This window comes from Arachis ipaensis, chromosome B06 (assembly GCF_000816755.2).
Source record: "Arachis ipaensis cultivar K30076 chromosome B06, Araip1.1, whole genome shotgun sequence".
Taxonomy (NCBI): domain Eukaryota; kingdom Viridiplantae; phylum Streptophyta; class Magnoliopsida; order Fabales; family Fabaceae; genus Arachis; species Arachis ipaensis.
Window position 1 is genome coordinate 110,964,591 of NC_029790.2, and position 12,895 is coordinate 110,977,485.

The 12,895-nt window shown below is 32.8% G+C and overlaps 1 protein-coding gene across 1 annotated transcript; it reads right to left on the reverse strand.

Moving 5' to 3' along the window:
- Nucleotides 5,009-6,646, reverse strand: LOC107604983 (spermidine hydroxycinnamoyl transferase). The gene has a single exon (XM_016306712.2). The coding sequence runs from the start codon at nt 6,439-6,441 to the stop codon at nt 5,059-5,061; it is 1,383 nt and encodes a 460-aa protein (XP_016162198.1). The 5' UTR covers nt 6,442-6,646; the 3' UTR covers nt 5,009-5,058.

Sequence of the window (12,895 nt, forward strand, 5' to 3'; positions counted from 1 at the left end):
TACAACTTTTGATGATGATGAGTGGGTTTAGTTAGGTTTTGAAAACCGAACCGGTAATCGAATCGCTTTAGTTACTGATTTATTGGTTCATAAGTTTAACCGATTCAACTGTGGTTGAATTGAAAAAACCGTTTTATAATAAAATAATAAATAAAATATAAATGAACACATAAAATATAATTATAGTCTAATATAAACTTTAAAATATCATTCAAATTAAAAGTACTACATAAACTACAATGTTGTAATCTCATCTAAATACAAACTCAAAAGTCAAATAAATAACAAAAGAAACAATCAAACATGAAATGCCAACATCAAAATTTGTCATCAATAATTAAAATCCGCAAAAATTTGCTCCATATTTACCAGTAACCTAATAACAGATATAGAAGATATAGTGAATAAAAATCCTATGAGCAAAAATTTAAAGGCTGAGGAGAACTATGAAAATAGCAACAGAAGGCTAGAGAATAATGATGAAGGAATTATCCAAGACAACCAAACTCACCCATATGAGGTGCCAAAAGAAAGCAATATTGTCGTTGTTCAAGACCATGAACTATTGGAGGAAGATTAAGACAATACCAGTAAACTCCAACGCACAAGTTGTATAGGTGGTGAAGATCTTAACACGAACAAGGAAACAAAGCACCAGACAATGAAGCAAGATAATGAGCAATCGAGAAAGATTAAACCGTAAAAATCAAATTTATTCCTTATTATTATTATTATTATTATCTTTCAACAACACATGATTTCACAATTCAAAATCTTATTCACCAGCTTCTCTGCTAACACATCTGGAATATGCGCAAATGCACTTCATAGTATCCAAATATCCAAATACAACAACCCAATAATCTCAAGTTCTCAACTCTCAAAGACAGCAATAAGTATACAACAAAAGAAAAATTAACAACGGAAGGCATAAGTAGAACCATACAAAATCAAACAAAATCAGTCAATCACTATAAAAACAAAAATTCAAAATAGAAATTAAAGACAATAGAACTACAAACTATCAATCCTAAACCACAGACAACACTAATTGAAGAAGAAAAATGAAAAATTAGTAAATCACAAATTAAAAATTAAAAATTATTAATTAATAATATTCAACTATCATTCAACCTAGTAAGTCACAAATTAATTAACAATTATTCAACCCATAAGGCCATATCAAGTTCACAGATTATTCAACAATAATTATTCAATAATTATTGTTAAAAAATAGTAAAATACCTAGAAGAACAGAGCTGGCGACAGAGGCAGGAACAGAGCTTGCGCCGGAGAAACAGAGATGGCGCCGACGACGGTGGAACAGAGCTTCGCGACAGAGGCAGGAGGCGAGCTCGGAGACTATGCTTCCACTACTGAGAGTCTGAGACGTTAGCTGAGTGAGGGACCAGTGAGCTTCGAAGCTCCAATTGGCGATAGCGTCAAGAGCAGTCCGGCGGTTGAACGAAAGGGAGGGACTGAGCTCGCCGGTGTTGAGAGGAACGGCCAGCTCGAGGGTGATGGGAGGGATGAGTGAGGGAGTGTGTGCTGCTGCGCCATTGGAGAATTGGAGTAAGTTAGGGTTGAGGGTTACTGAATGCTAAACGGTTGCGTTTTAGCATTTTTGGGCAAAATAAGAAAATCGATTGAGTTTCGGTTCGGTTCGACTGACCAGTTACTGGCCAATTTAGCAGTTCAATTCTGATTTTTAATTTTTACAGTTTTGGAATATAACCGAACCATAATTCTCATCAATTTACGGTTCAACCGGTTTGACCAGCCGGTTCGAACCCGTTTTTAGAACATTGATATTGAGGGACACCAACTAAAAGAGGAATGTACCTTTTGTTCAAGAATCTAGTATATAGTATTAAGAAAAAATGTTAGGCATATTTAGAACATGTCCATCGTAAGTTTGTTGTAATCACAAAATAGAAGACAAGAGAGATCTATGGCTAATAACGATTTAACACATGAACTAACAATGTTGATGATTGGAATACTTATTTCAAAAATTCTCTGCATCCAAGTGATTTCACTAACCAAATTTAACCAAATGATTTATAGTCACGTGCCACTTATAACAGACTTTTAACGTAAACCTTCTCTTGTTTGTTCCTCTTCAATGTAAACGTTCCCTTCTTCTCTGATTTCTCTTTGTTTTTGTCTGATTATTGTCTCTTTCTCTTCAAATTTTTATTTTTTTTTTTCGATTTTCTTGTGTTTTCATTGAATTTTATTCTCTTTCTTTTTCAAATTTTTTATCTGCATTTTCTTTTTGAAAAATCAAACAGTGTAATTAAAATCATTTAGGTTTTGCGTGTTCCAAAACAATAAATGATTCAAATTTAAATTAGTTGAATGAAGGTGATTGAATCGAATTAAGTGGATAAGGTTTGGATCATTCTTAATTTTATCTAGTTTCATTCTTCAACAATTTTGAATTGAATAGAATGGAATCTAATCTAATGCAATTGAATCAAGTGATAATGAATAATTTCATTCTTCTTTGCTAAAATCAGTGTTGTTTATGAATTTGAATTTGGATAGAATACAAGAGTTTTTGAATTTATAGAATGCACAATTTTTTGTTCATTTGTTATTACACAATGGTGATGTTATAATCATATTTCGATTCATTTGCAGTACAGGTGTGTTGTCGATGAATAATTTGTCCCAACAGTTGGGATGACTTTCAAGACAAATTAAATGGAATAAAATAGAATTAATGTAATTGAATAAAGTGATAATGGATAATTTCATTCTTCTTTGCCAAAATCTGTGTTGTTTAGGAATTTGAATTTGGATAGAATGTAGGAGTTTCTGAATTTATATAATTTACAATTTTTGGTTCATTTGTTATTATATAATGGTATTGTTATAATCATATTTCGGTTCATTTGCAGTCCAGGTGTGTTGTCGATGAACAATTTGTTCCAAAGATTGGGATGACTTTCAAGACAAATTGAATGGAATGAAATGGAATCTAATGCAATTGAATAAAACGATGTAATATTGATTTGCTTTTGATTAGGCAAAAATGTGTTTTTGCATGTTAATACATTTGTTAATATATGATTTACTTCTATTGCAGTTGAACCTTTTAGATGGTGAATCAATGATTCAGTCAAACTCCAGCCTTTATCATGCACAGGATATGAATTATCCTGGAGAGGATATGACGCACTACGACAAAAGTTTCGGTGATTAGTAAAATAAATTTCGGTTCATTTATGTTTTACTCATAATATTTTTTCCTTTGATGAAAATGAGGGTTAATTTCTGATTTGCGTTATGTTTTATTGAATAGTCACTTTTTAATTTTTTAAATTAGTTTCTGCAATTGTGTTGTGGTAAATAGTTTAGGTGTTTATTAGAATAAATTTTGAGTCATTTGTATCTAAATTTCAGTTCATTTGTATTTCTGTGGCTATTGAGGTTTGATAAACACATTCAATCTTTTCAGTATGAACCTAGATTCATTCAAATTAATATGATCTCAATACAATCTAGATATTTTTAACAAATAAATAAAAAATAATTTAAGAAAAAATTTTTAAATATATATATATATCTTTTTATATCCCCGAGGATAATTTACAGAAAAGACTTGAGAGGGCAGCGGATGACTTTAAGATTCTTATGCCTTCAGATCCTCCAATGACTTTGTCTCTCAATTTATTTATTTTGTCCAAGAAAATGATTAGACCATATTCATGTCTAAAAGCATCAACTTGTTCCTACAATTGAAAGAAATTTATTAATATGTATTAGTTTAGAAGTAAAGGATCAATTATGTTTAATGATACTTACCTATTTTCAATTTTTACATGCATATTTTTTCTTTTTAATATTTTTGGAATAGATTGTTTCAACCATTTCATTACGTATATTACATAATCCCAACTAATAAAGAAATAAGAAAGTAAAACATGATTAATAAGATAGACACAAAAAAGTACAGTAAAACTTATTAAATAACACTACTACAGTAAAGAATAATAGGAAGATTGATACGGTGTGTTGTTGACCGCTGATCAAAATATATGGTGCCTCAATACTTAATTTGGTCGATACTTAACAGCATCATCAAGTGAACCTTAGTTAATTCACAAATGAACCGAAATTAGTTTAAATTTGAACAAGCAGTCAAACAGACTCAATCATCAATATAAAAATACATCGAATTCGTTTTTGGATCCAAATAAACCTCAAATAAACTAAGAAATGAATCGAAATTATTTAATGATGACACCAGAAAAAATTAAAGAATAAAAAATTTGGTCAATACTTAACAATAGCATCAAGTAAACCTCAGTTAATTCACAAATGAACCGAAATTAGTTCAGATTTGAACAAGTAGTAAAAAAGACTCAATCATCAACAAAAACAAATTGTATTTTTTTCTAGATTCAAATGAATCTCAAATAAACTAAGAAGTGAACCGAAATTATTTAATGATGGCATCTGAGAAAATTAAGAAATAAAAAATTCGGTCAATACTTAACAGCAGTATTAAGTGAACCTCAGTTAATTCACAAATGTACCGAATTTAGTTCAAATTTGAACAAGTGGTCAAAAAGACTTAATCATTAACAAAATATATTGAATTCATTTTTGGATCCGAATAAACCTCAAATAAATTAAGAAATGAACCAAATAACTCATTTAAGAGGAATAATTGCATTTTGAAATACTAACAGCCAATGAGCCGTAGCTTAGAATTCTTTTTCTTTTTCTGCTGAAAAGTTTTGAGTACGAGCCTCACTTAATGTAATTTGACGGAAAAAAAATAGTGTGTAGAAAATATATATTGTGAATTATTTTGAGTTTATATTATCTTAAGTAACCATCATAAATTATTCATCATTCATTCTGTCACCAATAATAATATCTATCACTTATCTATGAAAATTAATAAAAAATTTGTTGCTAATGTAAATTTTAATATTAAATATTCAAAATAATATATAAACACTAAATATGCATCAACCTATTATGATTTGACAAGTCCTGATATTTCTTTGAAAGAAGCTCCCAAGTTAGGCTTCTACACCATCACAATTTGGAAATAGGAAACACCTCTTCAATTTCGCCAAAAAAGAATTTCTTGAAAGCATCGATGTGAGATGAGTCCAAAGCAATAGCCACATTGAATCCATCACCACTAGCATTGTTCGTGATGAAAGCCTTCCCTTCAGAATCCATGAACCCGGGTCCAAAATGAACCGGTTCCCCGAACCCGAAATTCGCTTCATTATACGAGAAATTCATCCAACTCACAACAAACAGGTTTGGGTTACCCTTGAACCCTCCCTTATGCACACTCTTCGCCGGGTAGTGAATGTTATACCTCACCAAATCCATGTCCTTAGCATTACCAATATAAACAAGTGCATTTCTCACGAACTCGTCGTCCACCTGCGCTATCGCCTCCTTCACTTTTTCTACTGCAGAACTCAGAGGATTTTGCATTAGGTAAGTGAAGGAACAAGTTGTTGTAACCGTCGGAAATACTGCATTTCCTGCGTAAGCATTAGGAAGTGGTGGTTTCAGACGGTTACGACAATTAACCAAAGTGATCAACCTTGTTGGTTGGTCACCATTTCCTTGGTATCGCGCTTTGGTGACACACCTCCATAAAAGCCCCGAAATGACCTCGAAACTCGAAAACGGAGTCTTACCGTTATTAATTGCGGCTTTCATTTTGAGTTTCTTGACCTGTTCTTTTGTGAGTTTGACAACTTCAACGACAACTCTGGAGTCTTTTCTCAATGTACCTAACCATGGAGGTGGAGTTCCGAATATTTCTTCTGAATGATCATTCAAAACCTTCTTCGAATTATGCATCAAAGTGCGTGAGTTTAACAAACTTGGATCATAGCATGGGAATTGATCATATGGATCCAAAGATTCTCCTTTGGCTAACTTAGCCCACGTGTTCATGAATCGCATGGTTGCTGTTCCATCAATGGCGGCACGACACAGGGCGACACCGATGGTGAAACCGCCGCAATTAAAGCGCGTGATTTGCACCGCCAAAAGAGGCGTCTCGGAAACGGGAGTACCATAATCAATGTTTGGAATTAGCTGCGAAACTAAACCGGTAGGGACAAAATCGTCACCACAGAAATCGTGCATGCTCTTCCCGTTGCAAACAGCTTCGATTAGCAACGCTCCTTTGGCGTTGCAAATGATCTCCCATCTCGAACCGTCGATTAAGCTCAACCTACCCGCCAGCGGGTAGTAGATTGACAAAGCCTTGCTGAGAGAGGTGGTGAAGGTGCCAACAAGGACATCGTTATTGACAGTCGATTTGTTATATGCATAGAGAAGAGGAGCGTGAGTGCGAAGCTTGATTTGCTCGCAGAGGGAAAATAGTTTTTCGTTTGGGGTTGGATTGGAAGGAATGATTGTGTGATGAGATTGAATGCTCACCATTTTTTTCCTCCTTCTTTCGTGTGAGAAATTGAATGTTCGCTGCTTTAATTTGTATGTGTGTGTTGAGACACACAAGAGTATGCTTACGTCACCTTAGTTTCGGTCACGGCATATGTCATCACGATGTATAAGCAAAATCTTATAGTAACTATCGGAAGAAGAAAATATTAGTTTGAATTAAACAATCTAGTCAATCTACAATCCTCTGACCTGTTTCTTTGATAGAAGCAACGCAATAGAAAAAAATCAATAATTAATCAATGAGATTTTATAATTATAAAAGTGAATAAATTGTACATTCAAAATTTACTTAAGATTATTTTTTTTCCTAGATTTATCACAGAAATTAAGTAGTTTGAGTAAATTTTTATAGTGGTCCCTGACGTCGTGCACCAAAATCGTCCATAAGACTCTAATTGCACCAATTACGTCCCTGAAATTAGAAAAATTGCATCATAGTAGTCCCTGACACGTGGCAAAATAGCATTGTGACATGTGGCATACTAATCCACGTCAGCATGCCACGTGTCGTTGACCGACACGTCATCATACCGTTGCACGTGGCCAAATCATGAGGTGACACGTGTCACCAAATGTCTACGTCATCAAGCCACGTCAACGCGTCGTTAATGAAAAACGAGTCAAAAAGACTACTATGGGACAATTTTTCCAATCTCAGGCACATAATTGGTGCAATTGAAATCTCAGGAACGATTTTGGTACACGGTGTCAATGTCAGGGACTATTATGGGGATTTACTCTAATTAGTTTACATATGTGTCTTTAGCATACTTGTTCAAATTAAATAATAAAAGTAATAATTTTTAATATTTTAAAAGTATATAAAAAATGTGAAAGATATAAAATTTTAATAGAGAGACTCGAACCCACAATTTTTAATTAAGTATGGAGACTACGTCATTTAAATTATAATTCATTCGCAATTTAAAAAAAAAATTATTAAATAAAGGATTTATTAAATGGATTATGTTTTTCTTTTTAAAAGATAGAAAATTTAAAATTCATAACTTATTATTTTCTTTATTAGTTATTATCTCCAATAGTTTGTCATTTCTTAAAAAATATCGCACTTGCTATTTTTCTATAGCACATTAGCATCAGCCCCACGACACTTTCAATTTTGAGGATTGCGTTTTTGGAACTTTTCCATCAGTAATGAACTCTTGGCGCAAAAAGTCAAAAATAAAGGTGACAAGTAATTTGCAAATTTAATACGTCAATTTGGACGATTCATTATTTGGCGCAGATTCAATGATCCCACTGGGAGGCTATGTTCATGTATAATTTCCTTTTATATTTTTGTCTATTGTTTTCGCCTCTGATCTTTTTTAAATTTGCGTATCGATATATTTTACGCCCGTCTACATTTATAAAAGAGAAACTATAATTCTGTTGTTTGTTTTTTCCTTTTAGAGTAATAGTAGCCATTTGGAAAAAAATTGAGATTTTATGTAAAATAAAAAAATGTAAATTAACACGTACGTAAAATTAAATAACGATAATAAAATTTAAATCATAAATGATTTAATTTAATAAAAAAATTCTAAAATTATTTAATTTATTTGAAATTATAATATCAAAAAAATTTTAAAGATGAATCAAAATTACTATGTGCAAAAGAACGTGAAGATTATTGAGTTAAATACATTTTATTAATATTAGCTTGTCAAATTCGGTGAGTTATTGTCAGAATGTGATTAGGTTTATATAATACAGAAAATTTGAACAATGTGAATAATGGGTCGATTTTTTAGCCTATTGAAGATAAAAAAATTCACTCCAATCAAATAACAAAATTTTTTTTATTTTATTTTATTTTTTTAATTTTTAACCATCTGTCACTGTTGTCTTTCCTGAAAATCCTATCAGTGCCATTGTTGCATAGTTGTTAGAATCGAATCGGTAATTAAATTGGTCAGACTATTGGGTCACTGGATCATTAGATCAGCCGGTGGGTCATTGGTTAAACCGGTTGACCCGATCCTACATAAATAAAAAATATAAAATAATAAAAAACTTAAAACTAAAATTTAAAATACCTATCTTTACTAATATTTTAAAAATAATCAAACTAAGTTAAAATAAATTAAATAGAAGTAAATTATTTGATGAAAGATATCTATATGTATTATAATTTGCAATTATATTAATAAGATGCATTATAGCTTAGTGGCTACCAATGGTGCTTCCAATTTGGAGGAGAGAGGTTTGAACCCTATCTCCTCCATTTTGGAACTCTGAGCTGTTTGGTCAAACCAGTTTTCAACAGGTTTGATTGGCTTTTATCGGTTCACTCTGGGTTTGACCAATATAAGATTTGGTTCATCGATTTTTTGGTCAAATCGTTCGGTCCGGTCTAGTTTTAACAACTATGCATTGTTGTCCCACTAGCTCCGCATAGAATTTGCAACAAGAACAATCATCTCTTTTGTATGTAAAATGAACATCCATTTCTTTTGTATGTAAAATAAAATATAATAATATATTTACAACAAGAATAACCGTCCCTTTTATATGTAAAATGAGCATCCATCCTTTTGTATGTAAAATAAAATATAATAATGAATGTGAAATTTTCAATGAAAAAGAGAGTTATAGAGATGGATTAAATCAATTTCATGAAAGATTACTTCCTTTAAATTGGCTATGAGTAGTGAGAATATGTTGTATGACTTTGATAAAAAAAATATTTTTTCTGCTAATTCCATTACCTAGATATTGTAGGAAGAATTGCAGAAAGGAGAGATGTGATAACTTATAGTTATGCTAAGCCAATTGGACGGGATTGGTTCTCTTCACGGCTGCGTTTGCACGGGTCACCGAGGGACAGTGGCGCACGGTTAGGCTGCGGCGGTGGCATGAGGGTGCAGCGGCGTACATGGGCAGCGGCTGAACGATGTTAGGGGGAACGACAGCGTTATGATGTGTCGGAACGGCTATCTCCGTCACCGACGTCGAGTTTTGGGCGTGGACCAGAGATCAACGACAGCGAGTTTTGAGTGTGGACCATAGATTGGGAAATTATAGTGAAATTAAAAGTAACCGTACTTAGTGTGAATGTGTTTAATTACTAATCCTAATTTTTTTAAATTTTAAAATCTGAAATTAAATAATTAATTAAGAATCTGATTTTTTATTTTTAATTTATCTTTTTTTTTAAATCCATTGTTCATATTGTTTACAATCATCATTGTTTTTCTATACTTTCTCATAATATTATTGTATAAGATACAATAAATATAATTTTTCATTCTAAAACTGTTGGTGTGAAAATTCGACACTACATTTATTTTGACTATAAGGTGGATGTCGACTGGTATAAAGGTATCTCGATTGACTATGAAATTCGAAATAGAGGAGATAGCAAAAAGAAAGTTGGATTGGTGAAGGTGCAATTAACACGTTGGGAATGTAAAGACTATTCTTAGTGGATAAATATTAGTCTGAATGTAAATACTGTTATTTGACTCTCAAGACGTGGTAAGAACGTGGCAGTTAACCTTGGAGAATAAATTAGTTTTGACACTGGAATTGATAAGTCCCGGATTGAGCTCGCTTTTTTAGAGGAGTCGTATCTGTTCTCCGAATTGAGATCATTGATACAAGCTTGAATCGATATTTGTGTCGAGGTCGAACAAAAAATCAAACGAAACAAATTGGCACGCCTGGTAAGACTTTGGGTTGAGTTGGTGTTTAACTTTGCATGTGTCTGCACACTAGAAAGGTAATAAGCAATTTTGATAGAACTTCTACTTTGACAATACGTCAAATGGAGATACTAGACAAGTTGGGAAAACAAACATAAGGAGTGAAGAGATCGAATCAATTTCTCTAGCAATTAGTGCTAATCGAAGAGTAACTCCTGTAGTTGCTTCATCAGCGAAAATTCCCCCAACCACACCTATTACATGGCCTCAGTATGGATTGCCACCTAATTATTCCCCACTTTATATGAAAAAGGTCAAAATCTCAATATTGGAGGTATAGGCAGAATCATAACAATGAGGACTAACCCTATGTACAATGTTTTGCCTCTTCTTGGGTACCCTTGAATGGATATACAAGGTGATTATAACCCTAATAGATTTAACTATAATATTTATCAATATCTGATGGATAATTATCCATTTTTAAGGTCATTACTAATGTCTCGACAGCCTACTATGCAAATGCCAAGTGTCTTTCCAACGTAGGACTTAGGGTTGACCCAACTAAAAGGGTTAAATATGGCTGGAAAAAGATTGATCTGTTTTTCTCATAAATGCCAAAGCAAATTCCTGTAAGAACGGTCCCTCCAAATATAGTCAAATTCTTGGTTGTATTAAGGCAACAAATCGAAGGTTGCCATCATAATTTATTCAATATGCTTACATAGCAAATGGCTACACTCTTGAACCCATGATTGAGAATAATAATGATACGATAGAGCAAGTGGTTTGATGAGCTGATGATGTTACACGAACAATTAATCGACCATTTAATCCCATCATACCCCCCGATAGGTGAAGCACCTACAAATAACCCACCAGTGATTGTACAAAAAGGAGATGATTCAAACAGAATATTAAATGAGGCAAGAGCAAATAATGCTGCTCAAGTCTATAGTCAAAATATAACCTAAGCTGTCAAGCAAATTTTAAATAAAATCAGCCTTAACATAGGAGTAACAAATTAGCCTATTTTATTTTTTCTTTCTCCAACGATGTTTTTATAGGATAAACTCCCTAGGGGCATCAAAGCTCCAAAATCTCTCACCAAGTTTTCAGGGAAGACTAGTGAGTTGACTGTCGAGCATGTGGCTCCATATACGGTTGAGATAGGAGAATTAACTAGTAACGAATATTTAAAAATGAGGTATTCTCCTTCTTCTCTTGCAAAAAAAAAAAAACGCTTTTACATGGTTTTTCAAATTCGTAGCCTAACTTGATTCATTTGGGTACAACTAGAAAGAAATTTTCATGATCAATTCTTTAGAGGAGAACTGAAAGTAACCCTATCATATTTGTTTACAATCAAAAGAGAGAAGAGTAGTCAATTAATGACTATCTCATATGTTTCAATAATATGAGGAACAAGCATTTTACTCCTATTTCTGAGCCAGAGGTAGTCAAAATGGAAATCAACGACCTCGATTTTAGTATTCACAAGAAGCTGGTAAACAAACAATTCCTCAACTTAGCTCAGTTGGTTGATAAGGTTCAGTAAATTGAGAAACTCAATAAAGAAAAAAGAAGAGCATGAATCGAGTAAAAAGAAAATTTTCTTTAACAAAAAGTAGCTTTGTCAAATGTATGATTCGAGAAGAGTTGAGTAGTGAAATTGCTTTTGCAGCAAAGTTAAAAGATGGGCTACCTTATGTGTGTCGATCTCTTAACCCAGCTAAAGATAAAGCTCCTTTATTAGGGAGAAGAACTTACTCTTTTAATTTAACAAAAGCTTAACAAATTTTTCACATGCTTTAAAGGATAAGTAACTTGTTCTCCCTAAGGGGAAAAAACTCCCTTTATACTTATTGATTTGATTATTGAATTCTGATATATAATTTGTATTTTCTCATGTGAGTTATAGATATATTATTTATTTGTTGAGTTGCAAAACTCACTCTGTTACCTTTTTATATTTTTTAGATACAGATATTGATTCGAGTTCTAATCCTTCAACTCTTCAATAGATATTAGTTGTTCTGTGAGCCCCTTAACTTCCATGGGCCTTAGAATTTGTACAGTAATTCTTTTTAAAGGTATAGATTTATCCTTTTGGTTATAACATCTATAAACTATCACTTATGGGTTTTATACACTGATTGTAACTCTTGGCAGTAAGTACCATTTAGACTACTTGAATTGTGATTGCAAAAGTGATTGAATTTTGGTAGCAATACCTAATAAGATTTACGACATGCATTGATTTGATCTTTGAGCTTCTAACCATACTATTGTGGCCTTTAAAATTGAGCTCCGAGTATCATAGTGTTTACATGATCCCTTTTTGGTTGTGATTAAGCACATAGAGTGATGAGCTAGCACTTTCTTATCACGCTAGACATACTAAGAGAGTCGAAATTACTATTGGATTTTACGTGGGCCATTATTGGCAGATTTACCCTTGCCTTTTGCGACGATTAGCATGACGATTTTCTCAAGCTGCTAGTGTTACCGTCAGAGTAAAGTAACCGTCCAAAAATCTGATGGTAATGGTTGGCACAAATTCAAATTAAAATGGCATGCCTTCTACTGACGGATTTTGCATTGGATAAATCCAATAGTAAGAGAATTTTGAAAATATGTCGTTTTAGAGTAAAGAAACCAATGTTACCGTCAAAATTCCGATTGTAAACTTGACCTAAATTTGAATTTCTACCCCTCCTTCATTTTTGCATCTTCACTCACACACACACACACACACTCTCTCTCTCTCTCTCTCTCTCTCTCTC